Source organism: Schistocerca cancellata, chromosome 12, assembly GCF_023864275.1.
Source record: "Schistocerca cancellata isolate TAMUIC-IGC-003103 chromosome 12, iqSchCanc2.1, whole genome shotgun sequence".
NCBI lineage: Eukaryota > Metazoa > Arthropoda > Insecta > Orthoptera > Acrididae > Schistocerca > Schistocerca cancellata.
In genome coordinates this window covers 45613488-45640210 of record NC_064637.1, presented here as the reverse complement: position 1 = coordinate 45640210, position 26723 = coordinate 45613488, and the positions used below count along the sequence as shown (strand labels likewise).

General features: G+C 46.5%; 1 protein-coding gene across 1 annotated transcript in view; it reads right to left on the bottom strand.

The window, feature by feature from the left end:
- LOC126109438 (desert hedgehog protein A) overlaps nucleotides 1-26723 on the bottom strand; it is a 553800-nt gene that overhangs the window by 181519 nt on the left and 345558 nt on the right. Inside the window, exon 2 of the mRNA XM_049914469.1 lies at nucleotides 2699-2960. Within this exon, the coding sequence (XP_049770426.1) occupies nucleotides 2699-2960 (262 nt within the window). The remainder of the gene's footprint in view (nucleotides 1-2698; nucleotides 2961-26723) is intronic.

Sequence of the window (26723 nt, the reverse complement as noted above, 5' to 3'; positions counted from 1 at the left end):
CATTCTGAGAAGCCGTCCTTTCGGCACACGTTATCTCATTGTTCGCTGCACTTAATGGCCAGCAGCAGCGCATTGTTTAACGCGCCCGACGCAGTGACGCAGCCCCACGTTGGGCGCCAATCTCGCGTCCGTCGGCCGTCGTAATTTAATATATTATTATTGTTATTATTATTATTTTTTGATTGTTGCCGACTTACGTGGTGGGCCTTAATAAAAATGATATTCCATTTAATTTTGATTTTACGGTTAAATGCTTTCCTGAAGTTGTCCTTTTTAGCAATATTAATCTCAAATTATTTGTTACGTTAATGAATGTTAGACTTGCTGCATCTTAAAACATGAGCATACAAACTGAACAACGTCCTGTCACGGCCGCCACTTTATAATATAATAAAATAATGGAATAGATGATAATAAAATGCGTGGGTTTTTAAAATGTATTGAATTAATGAGATTAATTTTTCGGCATGAATGACAAGCACAATAAGCTGAGCTATGCCTGGAAATAAGTTCGTATTAGTTCATATTATTTTGCAGGGCGAAGTAGTTTCTTTCTCCGCTGTAGATTTGTGCGTACCATTCTTTATGATGCTACGTTTGGTCGCCGTGTTCACCTTTGAAGTCTTGACCGTGTTCCCATTAAGGTTGTCGGATCTTCGTAATTTTCCAAAGTACACAGGTGGGCTCCAGTTCTTGTAATTATTGTACTATTTGACATAACAACTCACACGACCTTTCTGTTAATAAAACAATACTGTATTTTTCTAAACGGTGCACATATGAAATACATACTCCTCACTTATTGATAGCGACCCCCAAAATGGCGGTCTACAATTACTCGCTAAAAATGGCGTGCTTCTCACTCGTTCACTCGCTGAGCGCGAATCCTTCCTTCCTCCTACTGGTACCAGAAAAAATCCTCTGTTTTTTTAGCAACTGAAAGTCAAAAAATACATGACGGTAGGCATAGGCTCTATGATGGGCTACCGCTTCATCTTCTCTCTTTGCCTTTAAAGAAGACGAAAACATAAAGGAAATGCAAAAGGTTTATCACAGGTGGTGCGTTTGGGAGGTTGAGGGAGGGGGGAGGGGAGGGCGTTCAGGGGAAAGGGAGGCCTGTGTGGTGAGGTTAATATCGCATTGCAGTCTAACGAATTCTTTACAGACGAATGGAAAAACTAGTAGAAGCCGACCTCGGGGAAATTCAGTTTGGATTCCGTCGAAATACTGGAACACGTGAGGCAATACTGACCTTACGACTTATCTTAGAAGAAAGATTAAGGAAAGGCAAACCTACGTTTCTAGCATTTGTAGACTTAGAGAAAGCTTTTGACAATGTTGACTGGAATACTCTCTTTCAAATTCTAAAGGGGGTAGGGGAAAAATACAGGGAGCGAAAGGCTATTTACAATTTGTATATAAACCAGATGGCAGTTATAAGAGTCGAGGGACATGAAAGGGAAGCAGTGGTTGGGAAGGGAGTAAGACAGGGTTGTAGCCTCCCCCCGATGTTATTCAATCTGTATATTGAGGAAGCAGTGAAGGAGACAAAAGAAAAATTCGGAGTAGGTATTAAAATCCATGGAGAAGAAATAAAAACTTTGAGGTTCGCCGATGACATTGTAATTCTGTCAGAGACAGCATGGGACTTGGAAGAGCAGTTGAATGGAATGGACAGTGTCTTGAAAGGAGGATATAAGATGAACATCAACAAAAGCAAAACGAGGATAATGGAATGTAGTCGAATTAAGTCGGGTGATGTTGAGGGTATTAGATTAGGAAATGAGACACTTAAAGTAGTAAAGGAGTTTTGCTATTTGGGGAGCAAAGTAACTGATGATGGTCGATGTAGGGAGGATATAAAATGTAGACTGGCAATGGCAAGAAAAGCGTTTCTGAAAAAGAGAAATTTGTTAACATCGAGTATAGATTTAAGTGTCAGGAAGTCATTTCTGAAAGTATTTGTATGGAGTGTAGCCATGTATGGAAGTGAAACATGGACGGTAAATAGTTTGGGCAAGAAGAGAATAGAAGCTTTCGAAATGTGGTGCTACAGAAGAATGCTGAAGATTAGATGGGTAGATCACATAAGTAGTGAGGAAGTATTGAATAGGATTGGGGAGAAGAGAAGTTTGTGGCACAACTTGACCAGAAGAAGGGATTGGTTGGTAGGACATGTTCTGAGGCATCAAGGAATCACCAATTTGGTATTGGAGAGCAGCGTGGAGGGTAAAAATCGTAGGGGGAGACCAAGAGATGAATACACTAAGCAGATTCAGAAGGATGTAGGTTGCAGTAGGTACTGGGAGATGAAGAAGCTTGCACAGGATAGAGTAGCATGGAGAGCTGCATCAAACCAGTCTCAGAACTGAAGACCACAACAACAACAACAACAACAACAGTCTAGGGTCACGGTCTCAGAACGGTTGGGAATCACTGCTCTAGTATAAACGTTTGTTTAGGGATAAAAGCGTATAGCAGAGAACACAGGCGAATGCTCGTTATCCGCTTCCATCGGCTGCGGAGTGGAGGCAGCTCGACATGTCCACACGCTCCTGCAGCTTATCCCTGTGCGGAAAGAATGGGTATAGAGCGTACCAGGTGGAGGAGTGGAGAGTATCTGGAGCCCGGGAGCTCCACCAGCTGGACTTTACGGTAGTCATGGACAGACAGACAGACAGACAGGCGGGGTACTCACCGGACTTGACGGAGCAGTGGATGTGCGCGCGCGACTCGTAGTAGACCCAGTCGAAGCCCGCCTCGACGGCGAGCCGCGCCAGCATGCCGTACTTGGCGCGGTCGCGGTCGCTGGTCGTGACGTCGACGGCGCGGCCCTCGTAGTGCAGCGAGTCGGCCGAGTGGTGGCCCTCCTCGTCCCAGCCCTCGGTGACGCGCAGCCGCACGCCCGGCCACTGGTTCATCACCGAGATGGCCAGCGTGTTCAGCCGCTCCTTGCACCGCTGCAACACGCCGCACACCACTCGCCGTCACTGCCGGCTCCAGGACCTCTACATCTACACTACTGGCCATTAAAACTGCTACACCGAGAAGAAATGCAGATCATAAACGGGTATTCATTGCACAAATATATTATACTACAACTGACATGTCACTACATTTTCAAGCAATTTAGGTGCATAGATCCTGAGAAATCAGTACCCAGAACAACCACCTCTGGCGCTAATAACAGGCTCGGTATGCCTCGGCATTGAGTCAAACAGAGCTCGGATGGCGTGTACACGTACAGCATCCGGTGCAGCTTCAACACGATACCACAGTTTATCAAGAGTTGTGACGAGCCAGTTGCTCGGCCGTCATTGACCAGACGTTTTCAATTGGCGAGAGATCTGTGGAATGTGCTGGGCAGGGCAGCAGTTGAACATTTTCTGTATCCAGAAAGGCCCGTACAGGACCTGCAACATGCGGTGGTGCAGTATCCTGCCGAAATGTAGGGTTTCGCAGGGATCGAATGAAGGGTAGAGCCACGGGTCGTAACACATCTGAAGTGTAACTTCCACTGTTCAAAGTGCCGTCAATGCGAACGAGAGGTGACCGAGACATGTAACCCATGGCACCCCATACCATCACGCCGGGTGATACGCCAGTATGGCGATGACGAATACACGCTTCCAATGTGCGTTCACCGCGGTGTCGCCAAACACGGATGCAATCGTCACGATGCTGTAAACAGAACCTCGATTCATCCATAAGAAATGACGTTTTGCCATTCGTGCACCCAGGTTCGTCGTCGAGTACACCATCTCAGGCGCTGCACCCAGGTTCGTCGTCGAGTACACCATCTCAGGCGCTCCTGTCTGTGATGCAGCGTCAAGGGTAACCGCAGCTGTGGTCTCCGAGCTGATAGTCCATGCTGCTGCAAACGTCGTCGAACTGTTCGCGCAGATGGTTGTTGTCTTCCAAACGTCCCCATCAGTTGACTCAGGGATCGAGACGTGGCTGCACGATCCGTTGCAGCCATGCAGATAAGATACCTCTCATCTCGACTGCTAGTGATACGAGGCCGTTGGGATCCAGCACGGTGTTCCGTACTACCCTCCTCAACCCACCGATTCCATAATCTGCTAACAATCATTGGATCTCGACCAACGCGAGCAGCAACCGCGATAGGCTACAATCCGACCTTTATCAAAGTCGGAAACGTGATGGTACGCATTTCTCCTCCTTACACCAGGCATCACAACAACGTTTCACCAGGCGACGCCGGTCAACTGCTGTTTGTATATGAGAAATTGGTTGGAAACTTTCCTCATGTCAGAACGTTGTAGGTCTCACCATCAGCGCCAACCTTGTGTGAATGCTCTGAAAAGATAATTATTTGCATATCACAGCATCATCTCTCTCTCGGTTAAATTTCGCATCTGTAGCAAGTCATCTTTGTGGTGTAGCAATTTTTAATTCCCACTAGCGTATTTACTCTCAGTTCATATTCTATACTCATTGGATTGTTCATTCCGTTCAGCAGATCGTGTAATTCTTCTTCAACTTCAAAAATGTCTCCAAGCACTATGGGACATCCGAGGTCATCAGTCCCCTTGACTTAGAACTACTTAAACCTAACTAACCTAAGGAGATCACACACACCCATGATCGAGGCAGGATTCGAACCTCAGAAAGTAGCAGCAGCGCGGTTCCGGAATGAAGCGCCTAGAACCGCTTGGCCACATCGGCCGGCGTTCTTCACTTTCAGTCAGGATAGCAAAGTCATCAGTGAATCGTATCACTGATATCCTTTCACCTTGAATTTCTATTCCACTTCTGACCTTTTCCATATAGTTCAATAATTGTCACTGTGCATGTATCTCAATGGGAGAAAATCACGGGGTCTTTAATTATTTGAACAGTGTAGTGCTTCGGAAATCTAGGAAGACGGTGGAGAGACGTCTACAGACGTTAAAGTAACCTCTGGCGTGCCACATGGGAGTGTTATGGGACCATTGCTTTTCACAATATATATAAATGACTTAGTAGATAGTGTCGGAAGTTCCATGCGTCTTTTCGCGGATGATGCTGTAGTATACAGAGAAGTTGCAGCATTAGAAAATTGCAGCGAAATGCAGGAAGATCTGCAGCGGATAGGCACTTGGTGGAGGGAGTGGCAAATGACCCTTAACATAGACAAATGTAATGTATTGCGAATACATAGAAAGAAGGATCCTTTATTGTATGATTATATGATAGCGGAACAAACACTGGTAGCTGTTACTTCTGTAAAATATCTGGGAGTATGCGTGCGGAACGATCTGAAGTGGAATGATCATATAAAATTAATTGTTGGTAAGGCGGGTACCAGGTTGAGATTCACTGGGAGAGTCCTTAGAAAATGTAGTCCATCAACAAAGGAAGTGGCTTACGAAACACTCGTTCGACCTATACTTGAGTATTGCTCATCAGTGTCAGATCCGTACCAGATCGGGTTGACAGAGGAGATAGAGAAGATCCAAAGAAGAGCGGCGCGTTTCGTCACAGGGTTATTTGGTAAGCGTGATAGCGTTACGGAGATGTTTAGCAAACTCAAGTGGCAGACTATGCAAGAGAGGCGCTCTGCATCGCGGTGTAGCTTGCTCGCCAGGTTTCGAGAGGGTGCGTTTCTGGATGAGGTATCGAATATATTGCTTCACCATACTTATACCTCCCGAGGAGATCACGAATGTAAAATTACAGAGATTCGAGTGCGCACGGAGGCTTTCCGGCAGTCTTTCTTCCCGCGAACCATACGCGACTGGAACAGGAAAGGGAGGTAATGACAGTGGCACGTAAAGTGCCCTCCGCCACACACCGTTGGGTCGCTTGCGTAGTACAAATGTAGATGTAGATGTTCATCCGCATGTACTGCTAACAACGTGTCGCGTGCGAATACAACAAGCTGTGTGGTTCTTCATGGATCCGTACTGATGCTCCAAAGCAGAGAGCAAAGTCTCGTGGTATACACACAGAGAGAGAGAGAGAGAGAGAGAGAGAGGGAGGGAGGGATAGATCGAGATAGAGCGAGAGGTGTCGCGTTTCCGCTGGGTCACGGTGTCTGGGCTCGCTGCCAGCTATGTAACTGCACTGTTGTGTAACTCCGGCTGTTTAGCGTCCCCCGCCGCCTTATCTGACATCACCGCCGTGTCGCCGACACAACAGGTGAATGCCACGGCCGTTCATAACGACGGCTCCCGTCCGTCTGTTGCACACTGTCTAGCAGTCGCAATCTGGCGGCAGTTTCTACGTCTTCATACATACGCTGCGAGCCACTTACAAGGGAACTTCCCCATCGCACCCCCCTCAGATTTAGTTATACATTGACGCAGTGGATAGGCCTTGAAAAACTGAACACAGATCAATCGAGAAAACAGGAAGAAGTTGTGTGGAACTATGAAAAAATGAACAAAATATACAAACTGAATAGTCCATGTGCAACATATGCAACATCAAGGACAATATGGGTTGAGGAGCGCCGTGGTTAAAGTGACCAAATACGGAACGAGAGATCCTTGGTTCGAGTCCTGCCGCGAGTGAAAATTTTACTTTCTTTATTTTCGCAAAGTTACGATCTGTACGTTCATTCATTGACGTCTATGTTCACTGTAATAAGTTTAGTGTCTGTGTTTTGCGACCGCACCGCAAAACCGTGCGATTAGATGGACGAAAGGACGTGCCTCTCCAATAGGAATCGAAAACATTTGATCGCAAGGTCATAGGTCAACCGATTCGTCCACAGGAAAACACGTCTGATATATTCTATACGACACTGGTGACGGCATGTGCGCCACATGACAGGAATATGGTGTCGACCCACCTAACTTACACACTTGGCGAATGGGTAAAAAGATTCTTCTACCTTGTCCGATTTAAGTTTTCTTGTGGATGTGATAATCAATCCCAAAAAAGTGACGAAAACATAAGAGTTTGTCACATAAACTGCAACAATTGAATGCAACAGTTTCACAGTCGCACAGTTTTCCCTGTGGTCTGTCAAATCATATGTTTTTTACGTTTTCAAATGTTTCCGTGTGTAGACCGTCAAATCCTGCATATGTCCAAGCAAATCTAAACATGTCCTGGAATTTTGGAGAGCGAAGTTGATTATGCGTGAGTGCCTGAACTTTAATAATTATCTGAAAATAAAAAATTAAAGTTTTCACTCGAGAGAAGATTTGAACTAAAGACCTCTCGTTCCCCAGCTGCTCACGCTAACCACGGGACTACGGGGCTCGTAAGCTGACCCTCTCCTAGATGTTGCTTACCTTGCGCATGGACTACTCAGTTTGTATATTTTGCTTACTTTTTCATAGTTCCACACAACTTCTTCCTGTTTCCTCGATTGATCTGTGTTCAGTTTTTCAAGGCCTATCCCTGTGCCAACTTACAAATAAATCTGAGGGGGTGCGATGGGGAGGTTCCCTTGTTAGAAGTGCGTGGGGGAGGGTACTTAGCTTTGCACCACAACCCAGGGTTTCCTCCTTTACTAGTTGCCGATGGCTGCTTAAGGGGGGTAGGACGTCAAACGGGCCGACTTGGAACAGGAGAGTCACCACAGGATATTTTAATTTCTACTGTCTATACTTTTACAAATAAATTCATAAAACTTTGTCACCATGACCAGGAAGGATTGAGGACTCACACTCATCGCAGTGTAAGTTCAAGAACATAGCAAAAAACCTTTTTTTTACATGTGTAATTTCATCATTTTTTCACTTATTACTGGCTGCATTTGTTGCTATAGGTACAAAAAATGGTTCAAATGGCTCTGAGCACTATGGGACTCAACTTCTGAGGTCATTAGTCCCCTAGAACTTCGAACTAGTTAAACCTAACCAACCTAAGGACATCACACACATCCATGCCCGAGGCAGGATTCGAACCTGCGACCGTAGCGGTCTCGCGGTTCCAGACTGCAGCGCCTAGAACCGCACGGCCACTTCGGCCGGAGCTATAGGTACACTTTTCTTCCTTAAGTAAGAGATTCTTCGATGAATTTTTCACAGCATACAAGCAGTAATTACAGGTGTACGAAACTCTAGAATTTTCCAAACCTTTTAAAAAACTGTGGAAAAAATTCAGATAATTAACTATAAAACTTAAATTTTTTCTAAACATGAAGCTTAAAATGTAACAGTTCATTCATTTTTTCATAAATTAAATAACTTCTAGAGCGTCATACACCTGTAACTATGGTTTGTATGCTGTGCAAAAGTCATCGAAGAATCTCTCTTACTTAGGAAGAAAAGCGTACCTATAGCAACAAATGCAGCCAGTAGTAAGTCAAAAAATGACAAAATTTAACATGTAAAAAAAGTGTGTGTTGTTACGGTTTTGAGCTTCAAAATGGTTCAAATGGCTCTGAGCACTGTGGGACTCAACATCTGAGGTCATAAGTCCCCTAGAACTTAGAACTACTTAAACCTAACTAACCTAAGGACATCACACACACCCATGCCCGAGGCAGGATTCGAACCTGCGACCGTAGCAGTCCCGCGGTTCAGGACTGCAGCGCCAGAACCTTTTGAGCTTCCACTGCTATGAGTATGAATCCGGAATCCTTCCCGGTTATGCTGTTAAAGTTTTATGAATTTATTTGTAAAAGTATAGACAGTGGAAATTAAAATGTCTTGTGGTGCCTCTCCTGCTCCAAGTCGGCACGTTTGACGTCCTACCCCCCTTAAGTGCGTATTTGAGTTCTGTTTTCACGATCCGCATCGGAGCGTTACTAATGAGGTGGTATAATACCACCAGACCAGGAACACCATCCCAACCCTCAGTTCTTTAATGAATCGAACTCGCACTTATAAAACAGTTATAAAGGCCTATCAAAAATTGAGGGAGTTGCTACAGCGTATAAGCAACGTAGCGTTCTTGTGCCACACAGCTAGCTCTTTATTCCCATGAAGTAATGGGTGCTGTCGACAAGGGATCTGAGATCGATTCCATATTCCTAGATTTCCAGAAGGCTTTTGATACCGTTCCTCACAAGCGACTATTAATCAAATTGCGTGCATATAAAATATCGTCTCAGTTGTGTGACTGGATTCGTGATTTCCTCTCAGAGAGGTCACAGTTCGTAGTGAGTAAACAGAAGTGATATCTGGTGTTCCGCAAGGTAGTGTCATAGGCCCTCTGCTGTTCCTGATTTACCTAAATGATCTAGGTGATAATCTGAGCAGCCCCCTAAGATTGTTTGCTGATGAAGCTGTAATTTAACGTCTAGTAAAATCATCAGACGATCAATTCCAATTACAAAATGATCAAGAGAGAATTTCTGTACGGTGCGAAAAATGGCAATTGGCACTATACAAAGAAAAGTGCGCGGTCATTCACATGGGTACTAAAAGAAATCCGATAAATTTTGGGTATACGATAAATCGTACAAATCTAAGGGCTGTCAATTCGACTAAATACCTAGGAATTACAATTACGTGCAACTTAAATTGGAAAGACCACATAGATAATATTGTGGGAAAGGCGAAACAAAGACTGCGCTTTGTTAGCACAAGACACACCCACTAAAGAGACAGCGTACATTACACTTGTCCGCCCACTGCTGGAATATTATTGCGCGGTGTGGGATTCTTACCAAGTAGGATTGACGGAGGACATCGAAGAAGTGCAAAGAAGGGCAGCTCGTTTCGTGTTATCGCGCAATAGGGGTGAGAGTGTCACTGATACGATACGCGAGTTGGGGTGGCAGTCACTGAAACAAAGGCGAGATCTATTTACGAAATTTCAATCACCAACTTTCTCTTCCGAATGCATAAATATTTTGTTGACACCCACCTACGTAGGGAGAAATGACCATCATAATAAAATAAGAGAAATCAGCTCGAACGGAAGGATTTGTGTGTTCCTTTTTCCCACGAGCCATTCGAGAGTGGAACCGTAGACAAGTAATATGAAAATGGTTCGATGAACCCTCTGCCACGCACTTAATTGTGAATTGCAGAGCAACCATGTAGATGTAGATGTAGTCTGCTCTGTAGACTACCTGTATTTTCGCATTATCGCACCAGTACCAATGAACCGAATCCTGCCATGTGTTTTACCTACAACTGTTAAACGCTAAAACGCTCGCGATGCCTGTGACGTCACTGGCTAGCAAGCTGCTATTGCTGTCTTAAAGACGTTCCGGAAAATGGTTTACTAATGGTGTGTAGTACGACAGTGTACAAATACGTCTATAAAACCTCCTCGAAAATTATTTATTACTGTTCCAAGGAATGAGTAGACGTGTAAAATGAGGTTTCAACTTGTTCGTACCGGTCCAAAGGAAGCAGTGCTCACTACACGTGTTTATTTCTGTGCACATACTTTTGATGTAAGTAAACACGGCACAAAAACTTGTTGTCGCCTGTTTTTTCTGTCCTGTTCCCTTCGCACACTGTTTTCGTAAGTTTATTTTATTCATAATACAGCTACTAAAGAGTTTTGAGTATCATATTACTTTTTGATATACATTTTCATTTATTACCTGTATTTTGGACTTCATCAATTTGAGATGAATCGCAAAGTTGCTTTTAAGAAAGTGTATTTCATGTCTTGATAAAGGTCGGATTGCAGCCTGCGGCGATTGCAGTTTATCGTATGGCAACATTGCTGCTCGCGTTGGTCGAGATCCAATGACTGTTAGCAGAATATGGAATCGGTGGCTTCAGGAGGGAAATACGGAACGCCGTGCTGGATCCCAACGGCCTCGTATCACTAGCAGTCGAGATGACAGGCATCTTATCCGCATGACTGTAACGGATCGTGTAGCCACGTCTCGATTCCTGAGTCAACAGATGCGGACGTTTGCAAGACAACAACCATCTGCACGAACAGTTCGACGACGTTTGCAGCAGCATGGACTGTCAGCTCGGAAACCGTGGCTGCGGTTACCCTTGACGCTGCATCACAGACAGGAGCGCCTGCGATGGAGTACTCGACGACGAACCTGGGTGCACGAATGGCAAAACGTCATATTTACGGATGAATCCAGATTATGTTTACAGCATCAAGATGGTCGTATCCGTGTTTGGCGACATCGCGGTGAACGCAAATTGGATGCGTGTATTCGCCATCGCCATACTGGCGTATCACCCGGCGTGATGGTATTGGGTGCCGCTGGTTACACGTCTCGGTCACTTCTTGTTCGCGTAGACGACACTTTGAACAGTGGACGTTACATTTCAGATGTGTTACGACACGTGGCTCTACCCTTCATTCGACCCCTGCGAAACCCAACATTTCAGCAGGATAATGCACGAACGCATGTTGCAGGTCCTGTACGGGCCTTTCTGGATACAGAGCATGTTGGACTGCTGCCCTGGCCAGCACATTCTCCAGATCTCTCATGAATTGAAAACGTCTGGTCAATGGTGGCCGAGCAACTGGCTCGTCACAATACGCCAGTCACTACTCTTGATGAAATGTGGTATCGTGTTGAAGCTGCATGGGCAGCTGTACCTGTACGCGCCATCCAAGCTCAGACGTATCAAGGCCGTTATTACGGCCAGAGGTGGTTGTTCTGGGTACTGATTTCTCAGGATCTACGCACCCAATTTGGGTGAAAATGTAATCACACGTCAGTTCTAGTATGATTTATTTGTTCAATGAATACACGTTTATTATCTGCATTTCTTCTTGGTGTAGCAATTTTAATGGCCATTAGTGTAATTTCACATGTTCCTTCTTATGTATACTCTTTGTTTTGCCAAATGTGTATAACTGTAATTGATGGATACGTTAATAATAGTAATAACCGTATTTTTGGTGACTGTCATACTCGCAGCGAGCGCACGTGCGACCTTGATGAAGGAGTCGGTCTGAATGAAACCTGCGAGCAGCGCGCCTCGTCTGCAGGAGATGCAGCGACAATGGCGACCACGCCCCTGCATCGCTGCAGTGGCGCCGCCGCCGTCATCTGCATACAACAACACCGGCAGCAGCTGCAGCAGCAGAAACAACAGCAATGCGGCGCTTGGCGCGGGCCATTGTCCCCATTGTGTTCCGATCGCGCGCGCCGCGGGGAGCTGGCGGCTGCGGGGGTGGCCGAAGTCGCGGGCAGTGGGCGAACCGGCGCCGCCGAGCGACGCTGCGTGCTAAAGCCGTCGGCACACGGACCGTGCTTCCGAACGTTGAGCGTGCCGAGTTTCTGACGCCATACATCTACATCTACATCTACATCCATACTCCGCAAGCCACATGACGGTGTGTGGCGGAGGGTACCTTGAGTACCTCTATCGGTTCTCCCTTCTATTCCAGTCTCGTATTGTTCGTGGGAAGAAGGATTGTCGGTATGCCTCTGTGTGGGCTCTAATCTCTCTGATTTTATCCTCATGGTCTCTTCGCGAGATATACGTAGGAGGGAGCAATATACTGCTTGACTGTTCGGTGAAGGTATGTTCTCGAAACTTCAATAAAAGCCCGTACCGAGCTACTGAGCGTCTCTCCTGCAGAGTCTTCCACTGGAGTTTATCTATCATCTCCGTAACGCTTTCGCGATTACTAAATATCCTGTAACGAAGCGCGCTGCTCTCCGTTGGATCTTCTCTATCTCTTCTATCAACCCTATCTGGTAAGGATCCCACACTGCTGAGCAGTAATCAAGCAGTGGGCGAACAAGCGTACTGTAACCTACTTCCTTTGTTTTCGGATTGCATTTCCTTAGGATTCTTCCAATGAATCTCAGTCTGGCATCTGCTTTACCGACGATCAACATTATATGATCATTCCATTTTAAATCACTCCTAATGCGTACTCCCAGATAATTTATGGTATTAACTGCTTCCAGTTGCTGACCTGCTATTTTGTAGCTAAATGATAAAGGATCTATCTTTCTGTGTATTCGCAGCACATTACACTTGTCTACATTGAGATTCAATTCCCATTCCCTGCACCATGCGTCAATTCGCTGCAGATCGTCCTGCATTTCAGTACAATTTTCCATTGTTACAACCTCTCGATACACCACAGCATCATCTGCAAAAAGCCTCAGTGAACTTCCGATGTCATCCACCAGGTCATAGCCATAGCGTGGCATAGCACGTTCGGGAGTCTTTGCGAAGGTGCAGAGCAATATCTGGCATGCCAGATATACTGAGCGTGCGTCTGAGCGTTGACCAATGAGATGGCACAACGCCACCTACGTCACACGCACGTCGTCTCCCTTCAGTACAGAGTTGTGAGGCGCCATATTGGCATTCATTTCAAGCCTACATTTATGTATGCCATTTCTGAGCACCAGTAAATTGAGAATCACTGGAAAAGCCGTTGTTAACTGTGTGATTCGTTCCAATAAAATAATGAGAAACATCATATTCGTGGCAAAAGAATTATTGTAACTTCAAAATTGTTACGGCTTTCGTGGCCACTTGTTGACAAACTGCCTATTGGATTCTGTCTCGGGTTCTTCGGCCGACGTTCATCTAATGATTTTTCTGACGTTTCGGCAGCACGAGTGGCTGGCATTGTCAAAGCTTCACCCTCCGTTGCCGGTGGTGAACTGGAGCCGAGCTCGCGGCCGCAGACTATATGTACCTGGCGCGCCAACGTCCGAGGGTTTCTCCGCGGTCATTTCCGGTGCGGTTCTCCTCTCGCTACCTGCGACGTCGTTCGCTGCAGTACGGGAAGCCAGGATCCGTTTACCTTAGGGTTTTTGCTCTTTCTTGTTCAAACTGTTCGCGTGTTTTTGTATTTCTACAGCTTCTCTGAACAAGCGCGTGTGATAGTGGTTCTCTACAGCCAGAACTTCCGTGTCGGCGAATTTTATTACGTGGTCGGTCTCATTCAGTGCGTGCTCTGCCACGGCCGATTTCTCCACCTGCCCCAACCTGCAATGTCGCTTATGCTCTTTGATCCTGGTGTTGATGGATCGTCCAGTCATTCCGACATAAACTTTTCCGCATGTGCAAGGTATACGGTATATTCCCGACATTGCAAGTGGGTCTCTTTTCTCCTTCGCCGATCTAAGACATTCTTTGATCTTCCTTGTCGGTTTGAAAATCGTCTTTACGCCGTGGTTGCGCAATATACGGCCGATTCTGTCCGTACTCGACATTTCTTTTTCTGGTTCCTTACTTCGCCGAGTGTTTGGCTCTGTTACACTTCTAATACAATTTGTGGGGTATCCATTGTTCCTCAGGACAGTTTCCAGGTGTTGCATTCCTCGTTTGAGGTGTTGCGGCTCACATATTCGTCCTGCTCTCGATACGAGCGTACTAATCATGCCTCTTTTTCTGGCTGGGGTGGTGGTTTGACAGTTTGTGCAGGTATCGGTCAGTGTGAGTCGGTTTTCGACACACGCTGTGTCCCAGATTTTCGCCGTCCCTTGTGACCAGCACATCTAGAAATGGCAGTTTCTTGTCCTTTTCTACTTCCATGGTAAATGTTATGTTGGCATGGAGGCTGTTCAAGTGTCTCAGGAATTCACCGAGCTGTTCTTCACCATGGCTCCACACCACGAAAGTATCATCGACGTACCTGTACCACACCTTCGGTTTGCAAGTCGCCGAGTCCAGTGCCTGTGCTTCGAATTGTTCCATGAAGAAGTTGGCCACCACTGGACTGAGAGGACTACCCATGGCGACGCCTTCCAGCTGTTCGTAGAAATCTCTATTCCACGTGAAATAGCTCGTGGTGAGACATGCACGGAAGAGCTTTCTGATGTCCTGCGGGAAAATGGAACCGATGTGCTCCAGAGTGGCACTTTCGTACTTGCGTATTATGGGAGTAGGCTATTTGAAGGCAGCGATACAATGAAAATCCACCCAAAATGCATTGTTCTTGGTACAACTTATTATAAATAAACTTCAATTAGTAATATATTTACGATCAAGGTTTTCATCAAGGCGTAACCAATCCGGTTAACAACAAGAGGTGTATTGTTGGTGTAGCACAGTGAATGCCGGCACGGTAGCTCAGCGTGTTCGGTCAGAGAGCTGGTTGGCCTCTGTAATAAAAAACTGAGCGTAACGATCAACAACCGAACTTTAACGGATGTCACGTAACGTCCGCAACGACCAAACACAACGATCAACAAAAAAGAAAAAAAAATGAGTAGCGTCACGGTGCGGAAATAATTTGTATGTTGGGGCAATGGCACCGCGATGGACGGAAATGTACAACGAGATGTTAAATTCCGATGCGCCTATTCCACCGGCTTTTATGGAAGGCCTCTTGGTGCCAGTATATAAACCGAAGCCAGGAATTACGGTCACACATTATCGCCCCATCACCCTGCTTAATGCCGACTATAAGATCTTTGCACGGTTGCTAGCGGCCCGATGTCGTATGTTAATTCGTAGCGTTCTCTCTCCAGAACAGACGACACCGGGTGGATCGGTGAATGTGCAAACAGCTACTGGCGAATGCCGTGATGTGATAGCGCTGGCGGAGGAGTGCCGGCTTAAAGCGGCGATGGTGGCGGTTGATTTTGACAGTGCTTTTGATAAGGTGCGCCACAACTATCTGTACGCTGTACTGGAACGAATGGGATTTCCAGACCGTTTTACTGGTCTCATTAGAAGGATTTATGGGGGCGCACAATCCTTGGTACAGGTTAATGGGCGTATAGCAGGGCCCATTCAAATTCGACGATCCATTCGCCAGGGCTGCCCTCTTTCGATGCTGCTGTTCGCGATAGCGTTGGAACCATTAATTGGGAGGCTCACAAATTCTCTTTCTGGGATGGAACTGCGGGGCTACACCTTCAAATGTCGTGCCTATGCGGACGACCTCCTGCTGCTCGTTCGTTCTGAAGAAGAGGTGAAGACGGTCCTTGAACTGTTGTTGGACCAAAGTGTGACGGCGGGTAGTGCAGTGAACATGAACAAATCGGCAGCAATGCCGGTTGGAAGGGGCCTTACGCCAGAAGAAATCAGTCCGTTTCCTTGTGTGCAACGATTCCGCTATCTCGGCATAGACTTTACCTCATCTGTAAAGCATACTGCGGCAGTTAACTACCGACGTATTTTACAGACAACACGTACCATGGTTCGACAACATCTCCTACGGCGCCTTGATCCTTTGCAGCGAGTCGAATATCTGAACACTTATGTGGTTTCTCGAATGGTGCATATTTCGCAGATCCTGCCCCTACCACTCACGCTCGGACGACGACTTCAATCAGCACTAGGCTATTTTGTGATGATTGGATCGCCCCTCTAAGTGTGATACACAACGCTCACGCTCCCTACGGACAAGGGGGGACTCGGACTTACTAAAGTTCACTGCCGAGCGACGGCACTCCTTCTAGCCACGATGTACAAGCAATGGCGTAGCGGGCGTGATTCCCTTACATCCCGCCTACTGGATCTCCTAGTTCCAGCGTCCCTCACACCTCCGGTAGCGGTGGGCAACATTACGCCACATTTTGCGCATGTATCAACATTTATCGTGGAACTTAGTTATGTCAGAGACGAGCTTCCGCGCACGAGACCACCATGCGCGAAGGATTTTTATATTTGGCTGCAACGACGGATAAGTCGTAATGTCATTGAACTCAAACACCCTAAGTTACATTGGCCGAAGATTTGGAGACATGTGCACCAAAAATTCCTTCCTACCTTCGTTCGGGCACTGTGGTTCTCTGTCACCTGTGACAAGTTCAACACCAACGAACGACTCAATGCAATTGGACTAGTGGACACTCCACTATGCTCGAAATGTCGTCAAGTGGATGACGACCATCACCGCTTAACTTGTATCGCGGTGGAGGACGTATGGCTCCTAGGAAGACAGATGGTGGCTTGCTACCTCCGTGTGACCCCGCAACATATTATACCTGCTTCCTTCTTACATCCGGAGAGTGACTACTTTCCGGCGACTAAATCACACTCGATCATCTGGGTCAAAGGTTGGACGATCGCGTACCTCTATGGGGATGCTGCCAAGTCGCGACTCGACTTTTGGTATTTCTTGCAGCAAGCCCACAATGAGGTTCATAGATGGTCACACTATGGGAAAACCTTTGCCAGCTATCTTCACGCAGTCTTCCTCGACCCCCCACGCAGTTGGGATGTGCCGGGTGCAGTCGGTGTGCACATTTGACAGCTGATAATGAACCTCACGCTTCTCTCACCGCTCCATATATAATGCACATACTATACCATGAAATGATCTACATGTTCCTTTTAACAGACTGATCTTTATGGAAAATAAATAAATAAAAACAACATCCCTGTCTCCCTGTTCCTTTACATTTGTGATTTGTTTTACAATGAATTTTTTTTTTTTTGCAGAGGATGCATTTCATTTAGTGTTTGTGAACTGCCTAATTTTGTATCAAAAAAAAAAAAGCGTGTTCGGTCAGAGAGCTGGTTGGTCTCTGTAATAAAAAACTGAGCGTAACGATCAACAACCGAACTTTAACGGATGTCACGTAACGTCCGCCACGACCAAACACAACGATCAACAAAAAAGAAAAAAAAAATGAGTAGCATCACGGTGCGGGAATAATTTGTATGTTGGGGCGGTGGTTCCCGTCTTGCCACTTCCAATTTTTTTTCATAACACTCGCGTTTTTATTACGTCCGGCTACTTTATTATTAGTTTAATATAAGTGTATACTATAATATTTGATGTTATGTAAGTATAAGTTCACCTTTTTCTGAGGGGTGACTTTCTTCGATTGGCTTAATCTACAGGACAGCTTGCACTACTTGTATAAAGATATTTTGCTCCTTTTTCTTTTACGCTTCGTAATTCACGTGTTGCAAAGATTCTGCTTCTGGGTAGGAACAGTCATCAAGTAAGACTGACCTCGGGGTTTTACTAAAATGTGGGAATGATGAAATAATGTTTATCTTACGAGGAGAAGTATTCCAAATTTGTACCGCACTGTTTGTAATGGAACTTTTATAATCCTGTGTCCTTATTGATTGGACATGGTATTTTCCTTTTCGTGGACGATGGAGGAAATGCGCTAGTTTAATAGAGCTAACGCGGGAATTTTACGCGCTGGAGTGCGATGTGATCGCGTATATCACGTTGGGGCCCACGTACCGTATGAACAAGTCGCGTCGTTCCTGAGTGTTCAGCAGCACGTTGAACCTGGCACGCTCAACGTTAAAGTTCGACAGCACGGTCCGTGTGCCGACGGATTTACGTGTAGCTTTCTATTTGACCCGGACACGCCAGGTAATGGGTAATAGAAATGCTTCGGGAACTCAAACGGGAATCCCTGGAGGAATATGGTCACCCTAGTACAGTGCGTCCTTTACGAAGGCAGCAGCAGTTGCAGCAGGTGGAAACACGTGAGTGGAGAGGATATTTATCGCCCACGAGACACGGCTTGCTGACCGCGCGCGTTGTTTACGGAGCTGCGGCCCAAACACTCTGGAACCGATCGGCTAGACTTCGGCGGAGGCGTAAAATGGCGTGAGAGGCGTTTATGGGGCTTTGTCTTGTCCGGGGGCGTGGGGGAAAGAGACTTGGGAACCGTTCGGCGTCTACATGTGCAGGGTGCGGAGAAGCGAAATTGGCAGGAAGACTAATTGCTATTTCGATTGGCAATACACCACCGGAAACAGTAAGCTTGAAAAATACTTAGCAGTAACCGTTCGGAGACACCTAAATTGAATGACCACATAAAAGTTTCGGTTGGTTATAATTAACTGCAGCTACTCGTGAAGGTGCAATATGGGCTGTAATTGTACGGAGCGGAACTTGGTACATATGCTAATGCGTTTATGTGGAACCGATTTCCACTGGGAAAAAAAATAGTTACGATTTTGGCCACTGCAATTCCGGCGCTGTACATCTCCGGTGCTCACACAGAACAATCGGAGGTTAATAATAAAATCAAATTCAAAAATGGCTCTGAGCACTATGGGACTTAACATCCATGGTCATCAGTCCCCTAGAACTTAGAACTACTTAAACCTAACTAACCTAAGGACATCACACACATCCAGGCCCATGGCAGGATTCGAACCAGCGACTGTAGCGGTCGCGCGGTACCAGAGTGAAGTGCCTAGAACCGCTCGGCCACACCGACCGGCGGTATGGAGACAACCTCATGAATCCATGGATCCTGCATGTCAGCAGGGGACTGTTCAAGCTGGTGGAGGCTCTGTAATGGTGTGAGGGGAGTGCAGTTGGAGTGATATGGGATCCCTGATACGTCTAGATACGACTCTGACAGGTGACACCTACGTAAGCATCCTGTCTGATCATCTGCATCCATTCACGTCCACTGTGCATTCTGAAGGACTTGGGCAATTCCATTAGGACAATGCGACACCTCAAAAGTCCAGAACTGCTACAGAGAGGCTCCAGGAACACTCTTCTGATTTCAAACACTTCCGCTGGCCACCAAACCCCCCAAATATGAACATTACTGAGCATGTCTGGGATGTTGGCAACGTGCTGTTCAAAAAAGATCTCTTAGTGATTTATGTACAGGCCTGCAGGACTCATGGTGTCAATTCCCCTCAGCACTACTTCAGACATTACTGGAGTCTATGCCACATCGTCTTGCGGCACTACACGATATTATGCAGATGTACCAGTTTCTTTGGTTCTTCGGTGTAACATTATACACGCGCCTTGACGACAACTAATTATACCTTCAGTGCGGATACATCCTAACCCTCAGGGGCTGCGAGCCACGAAGATAATGGGACCACTCGAATAAGGCGGGAAACCCGGGTTCAGTTCCCGATCCGGAACAAATTTTTTACTTCTCGCCATCGGATTTATTTCAGTGCCCGATTGCGGCTGAGGTCAGAGGTTCTCTTACGACGGGGTTGTAGACTATCGCCATGTTATTTAACGTCCACCCTGAGCAAACTCCGCAATAAAAAAAGGAGAAATTTGGGAAGTGCATCAAAGTTCATTGAGAGGACTGAAAGACTTCGACGTTTGCCACAGAGACTAATTCTGTTACGGGCGGCTAGGGCACTGGGAGAGCAGTAGAACGGGACGTATATTATCTTGAAAAGGGATGATAAGATGAAGATCAATAAAGGTTAAACAAGGATAATAGAAGGCAGTCGAATCAGGTGATTCTGAGCGAATTAGATTAGGAAATGAGACACTTAAAGTAGTAGATGAGTTTTGCTATTTGGGGAGGAAAATAACTGATGATGGTGGATGTAGAGAGGATATAAAATATAGACTGGCCCTGGCAAGAAAGAAGTTTCTGAAGAAGAGAAATTTGGTAACATGGATTATAGATTTGTCAGGAAGTCTTTTCTGAAAGCATTTGTGTGGAGTGTACCCATGTATGGAAGCGAAACATAGACGACAGATAGTTTACACAAGAAGAGAACCTTTAGAAATGTGATGCTACAGAAGAATGCTGAAGATTAGATGGGTAGATCACGTTAACTAATGGGGAGCTACTGAATAGAACTGTGGAGAAGAGGAATTTGTGGCACAACTTGACTAGAAGAAGGGACCGGTTTGTAGAACACGTTCTGAGGCATCAAAGGATCACCAATTTGGTGTTAGAGGGAAGCAAAAATGGTTTCTAATGGCTCTAAGCACTATGGAACTTAACATCTGAGATCATCAGTCCCCTAGAACTTAGAACTACTTAAACCTAACTAAACTAAGGACATCACACACATCCATGCCCGAGGCAGGATTCGAACGTTTGATCGTAGCGGTCGCGCGGTTCCAGACTTAAGCGCGTATAACTGCTCGACCACACCGTCCGGTTTAGGGGGAAGCGTGCGCAGTAAAAATCATAGAGGGAGAGCACGAGATGAATACACTAAGCAAATTCACAAGAATGTAGGCTGCAGTATGTACTGGGAGATGAAGAAGCTTGCACAGGATAGAGTAGCATGGAGAGCTGCATCAAACCAGTCTCTGGACTGAAGACAACAGTAGCAACAACAACAACAACAACATCCTCCTCTTTTGTTTTTTAAATAGAGTATTCGCTGTCACTAGGAGGTACTGAATCAAACACGGGAAAATAGAAATTTATAGTAGCGCTTGCTAAAAGGAGGGATTGTTCGAAACGGCACGAAGAGAGGCCTCAAGAAATCGTCAGTTTGGTAATGGATGGAGGTTCCGGTGCGGAGGGAGGGGGGGTGGGAGGGGGGAATTGTAGTGGGAGACTAAGACTCGAAGGCATTACATCTACACACATACTCCGCAATCCACCATACGGTGCGTGGCGGAGGGTACCTCGTACCATAACTAGCATCTTCTCTCCCTGTTCCACTCCCAAACAGAACGGGTAAAAAATGACTGACTATATGCCTCTGTACGAGCCCTAATCTCTCTTATCTTATCTTTGTGGTCTTTCCGCGAAATGTAAGTTGACAGTAGTAAAATTGTACTGCAGTCAGCCTCAAATGCTGGTTCTCTAAATTTCGATTCACGGAAAGAACGCTTCCTCTCCTCTAGAGCAGGGGTCTCCAAAGTACGGCCCGCGTTAGCTGGCCGGACATCCCCCGTATCCGGCCCGCCAAATATTTGAGCTGGTACCTATACTGCCAACAACTGAGTTTCGAGGCCTATCGCGACCAATACACCGCGACATTGTCGGAGCTCTATCTTTACAAAGCGGAAGGTCACGGTTAAACTTGTGGCTTTCCACAATAAACAGATAGACCATTCTCCGTGTGATAGCGAAAAAAAAGAACGGTTAACAGAATAGTTGGGCGAAAACATATTAAGTAAAAAAATTCTTTGCATTTTATTCTACTCACGAGTCTGTTGCAAGTCTTTCAAATGGACGCCACTTCGGCGACTAGCCTTATTAATCAATCATTATGGAAGATGCTTCTTAAGAGAGGTCTCACTTTCTTTTGATTACGTTGTAAAATACATACAGAATGTGCAGTGACATACTTTTTTGTCGGTGAAATTCGCCAGAATAAAATACGCCAAAATTTCGGTCAGGTACGTCCACCAATCAAAATTATGCAATTAAATAAAAATCGTAGATCGTTTCAGTGCTAGCTATTCCCACAACCTTAGATTTTTGCGATTTCATCTTACCCTTAGCCTTACATTACGGTGATCGTGGAGAGCTAGGGTGCTTTAATCCCACTAGGTAGATGTTGGCCCTTATGACTTCGTGGAGGAGTCAGTGTGGACCGCGGACTAAAAAGTTTGGAGACCCCTGCTCTAGAGACTCCCACCCGAGTTCCTGAAGCATTTCCGTAACACTCGCGTGATGATCAAACCTACCAGTAACAAATCTAGCAGCCCGCCTCTGAATTGCTTCTATGTCCTCCCTCAATCCGACCTGATAGGGGTCCCAAACGCTCGAGCAGTACTCAAGAATAGGTCGTATTAGTGTTTTGTAAGTGGTCAAGTTCAAGCGGATATATTTTGCAGCAGTTACTCGGAAATATAGAGGCTCGCACAGGATATTGTAGCATCGAGAGCTGCATCAAACCGGTCTTGGGTCTGAACACCACAACAACAGGTGTTGTTCAACAGCTCGTGGCTTCGTATCGGCTGCGAGCGAAAGGCCGCGCTGGCCTCGAGACGTAACTGGGAGAGGGGCCGCGGACGAGGAAAACAGAGATGTGAGCGGAGATTTCCGGCGCTAAGTTGGCATTACACGTGTTTTCGTAGCGCAGAAGCGGCCGGCGCGAGGCAAGACGCTGAGCAGATACTGGCCCCGGCCCTGCCGGTGGGTGGCTTTTGTGCGTCAGGAGGCAACCCGTGTGCGCATTGGTCAACTGCGCGCGAAATTGGCTCGCCTTTGTTGTGGGCCAGCGAAAGGATGGGGCCTCTCGTAGCCGGGGTGGATGCCGGCGGTCAAGCGGCGCGGAATCGATACCTCGCGATTTGTGAAGGCGGGCAGCTGTGTCTACAAACAAGCGACTCCCATTGTCGTGCCGGGGCTGGAAGTGCAACGCTGTGTGGAGCTCGGCCGAGGCAGCCCTGGGGTTTGTTCAGCGGCTTCCTGGGTGATCGCAGAGTCTGTTAACACGGCACGAACACACACACCACACACACAGGCCCCTGCGGTTGAAAGACCACCTGGGCTGTCTGCTCGAGCCACAGGCAACACACCACCTCTGCCATGATACGCTGCACGTGCCGGCAGCATACTAACAGGAGATGCATGCTGCCTGCCTATTCGATCAAACTTCGTGCGATTCCAGTATACGCATTTCCGGAGAATCAGTAACTCATTTTCAGCGCCTCTGAATATACTGAGCATGAACTACAGGCTGGTTATACACCATTGGCCATTAAAACTGGTACACCAAGAAGGAATGCAGGTGATAAACGGGTATTCATTCGACACATATATTATACTAGAACTGACACGTGATTACATTTTCACGCAATTTGGGTGCATAGATCCTGAGAAATCAGTACCCAGAACAACCACCTAACGGCCTGGCATTGAGTCAAACAGAGCTTGGATGGAGTGTACAGGTATAGCTGCCCACGCAGTTTCAACACGATACCACAGTACATCAAGAGTAGTGACTGGCGTATTGCCACGAGCCAGTTGCTCGGCCACCACTGACCAGACGTTTTCAACCGGTAAGAGATCTGCAGAATGTGCTGGCCAGGGCAGCAGTCGAACATTTTCTGTATCCAGAAAGGCCCGTACAGGACTGCAGCATGCGGTTGTGCATTATCCTGCTGAAATGTAGGGTTTCACAGGGATCGAGTGAAGGGTAGTCACGGGTCGTAACACGTCTGAAATGTAACGTCCACTGTTCAAAGTGCCGTCAATGCGAACGAGAGGTGACCGAGACGTGTAAGCAATGGCACCCCATACCATCACGCCGGGTGATATGCCAGTATGGCGATGACGAATGCACGGTTCCAATGGGCGTTCACCGCGATGTCACCAAACACGGATGCGACCACCACGATGCTGTAAACAGAACCTGGATTCATCCGAAAAAACGACGTTTTGCTCTTCGTGTACCCAGCTTCGTCGTCGAGTACACCATGGCAGGCGCTCCTGTCTGTGATGCAGCGTGAAGGGTAACCGCAGCCATTTTCTCCGAGCTGATAGTCCATGCTGCTGCAAACGTCGTCGAACTGTTCATGCAGATGGTTGTTGTCTTGCAAACGTCCCCATCTGTTGACTCAGGGATCGAGACGTGGCTGCACGATCCGTTACAGCCATGCGGATAAGATGCCTGTCATCTCGACTGCTAGTGATACGAGGCCGTTGGGATCCAGCACGGTGTTCCGTATTACCCTCCTGAACCCACCGATTCCATATTCTGCTAACAGTCACTGGATCTCGGCCAACGGGAGCAGCAGTGTCGCGATACGATAACCCGCAATCGCGATGGGCTACAATCCGACCTTTATCAAAGTCGGAAACAACAACTTTCACAAGGCAACGTCGGTCAACTGCTGTTTGTGTATGAGAAATCGGTTGGAAACTTCCTCGTGTCAGCATATTGTAGGTGTCGCCACTGGCGCCAACCTTGTGTGAATGCTCGGAAAAGCAAATCATTTGAATATCACAGCATCTTCTTCCTCTCGGTTTAATTTCGCGTCTGTAGCACGTCATCCTCGTGGTGTAGCAATTTTAATGGCCATAGAAACAACACCACTGGTCAGAATGACATCAAATTGCAACGGAATATTATCGGAGAAGGGGGAAAACATGTGGGAAAAGGAACAAAAATAGTGTGAAAATTGATCAATAGATGGCGCTGTGTGTTTCAGAATACGTAAATGAAAACACTTGCCATGCGCACGACCCACAGAAGTTGATATAAACACGCCGGGCACAAGGCTTTTCACGCCCTTTTTCTGCGTTTCCTCTCCTCCCCCCTTTCCTCCCGCCCCCCTCATCTGTCCGGTCCCCCCCCCCCCCCCCCCTGCTTACCTGTATGCCTTCGGGCTCTATAGAACAGTGTTTTCCGTGAGTGTTCAATGTTGTGTGTACACTTTTTAACGTGCTATGACCAGGAACCAGACTGTCGCCATGTTTTTTTTAATTGTGCCTGTCTATTTCCTAAGTGTTTTTAATCAGCATCACTCACCCTTTCTTTTTATGTTCTCTTCGCAACTTTTTCGCCATGCACCAGTTTTTAACAGTCACTGTTTTAGCACCTATTGGTATTTTTATATCTCCGCAATATTTTGTTGACACCTAGCTACATAGAAAGGAACGATCATCACCATAAAATAAGGAGCCGGCCGGGGTGGCCGAGCGGTTCTAGACGCTACAGTCTGGAACCGCGTGACCGCTACGGTCGCAGGTTCGAATCCTGCCTCGGGCATGAATGTGTGTGATGTGCTTAGGTTAGTTAGGTTTAAGTGGTTCTAAGTTCTAGGGGACTGACGACGTGAGAAGTTAAGTCCCATAGTGCTCAGAGCCATTTGAACCATTTTTTGATGATGCTGTTGTTGTGGTCATCAGTCCTGAGACTGGTTTGATGCAGCTCTCCATGCCACTCCATCCTGTGCAAGGTTCTTCATCTCCAAGTATTTACTGCAACCTACATCCTTCTGAATCTGCTTAGCGTATTCATCTCTTGGTCTCCCTGTACGCTTCTTACCCTCCACGCTGCCCTGCAATGCTAAATTTGTGATGCCTTGATGCCTCAGAACATGTCCTACCAACCGGTCCCTTCTCCTTGTCAAGTTGCGCCACAAACTCCTCTTCTCCCCAATTCTATTCAATACCGCCTCATTAGTTATGTGATCTACCCATATAATCTTCAGCATTCTTCTGTAGCACCACATTTCGGAAGCTTCTATTCTCTTCTTGTCCAAACAATTTATCGTCCACGTTTCACTTCCATACATGGCTACACTCCATACAAATACTCTCGGAAACGACTTCCTGACACTTAAAATGAAATAAGGGAAATCAGAGCTCGTACGGAAAGATATCGGTGTTCATTCTTTCCGCGCTGTAAGGGATTGGAATAATAGAGAATTGTGAAGGTGTTTCGATGAACCCTCTGCCAGGCACTTAAATGTGATTAGCAGAGTATCCATGTAGATGTAGATGCATTGATACGTTCCATGACCTTGGAGATTTGCTCCTTAATTTGGTCCTACGGAACTAGACGTGTGAAATATACAAACAAAGCCTTGCAAAATTTAATCCGATTTTGTTATTTTGACATAGTGAAAGAACTGGAAGCGAGGTGTAGCAAAGCTAATGCAGTGAGCGCTCAGCTACGATCTACTCTCTTCTGTAAGAAGTAAGTCAGTACCAAGACTAAGTTATCTGTGCACCGTTCAATCTTTCGACCAACTTTGTTCTATGGGAGCGAAAGCTGGGTGGATTCAGGTTACCTTATCAACAAGGTTGAGGTTACGGATATGAAACTAGCTAGGATGATTGTAGGTACTAGTAGATGGGAACAATGGCAGGAGGGTGTCCACAATGAGGAAATCAAAGAAAAACTGGGAATGAACTCTATAGATGTAGCAGTCAGGGCGAACAGGCTTAGATGGTGGGGTCATGTTACACGCATGGGAGAAGCAAGGTTACCCAAGAGACTCATGGATTCAGCAGTAGAGGGTAGGAGGAGTCGGAGCAGACCGAGGAGAAGGTACCTGGATTCGGTTAAGAATGATTTTGAAGTAATAGGCTTAACATCAGAAGAGGCACCAATGTTAGCACTGAATAGGGGATTATGGAGGAACTGTATAAGGGGGGCTATGCTCCAGACTGAACGCTGAAAGGCATAATCAGTCTTAAATGATGATGATGATGATGTTATTTTCACGATGATAGCAAAATACCAAGGAACGGGTCCGTATTTTCATGAATCCCTCGCACCACACGCGATGACTCAGCGATATGCGCAGGAGGCCCGGGCAGAACATTT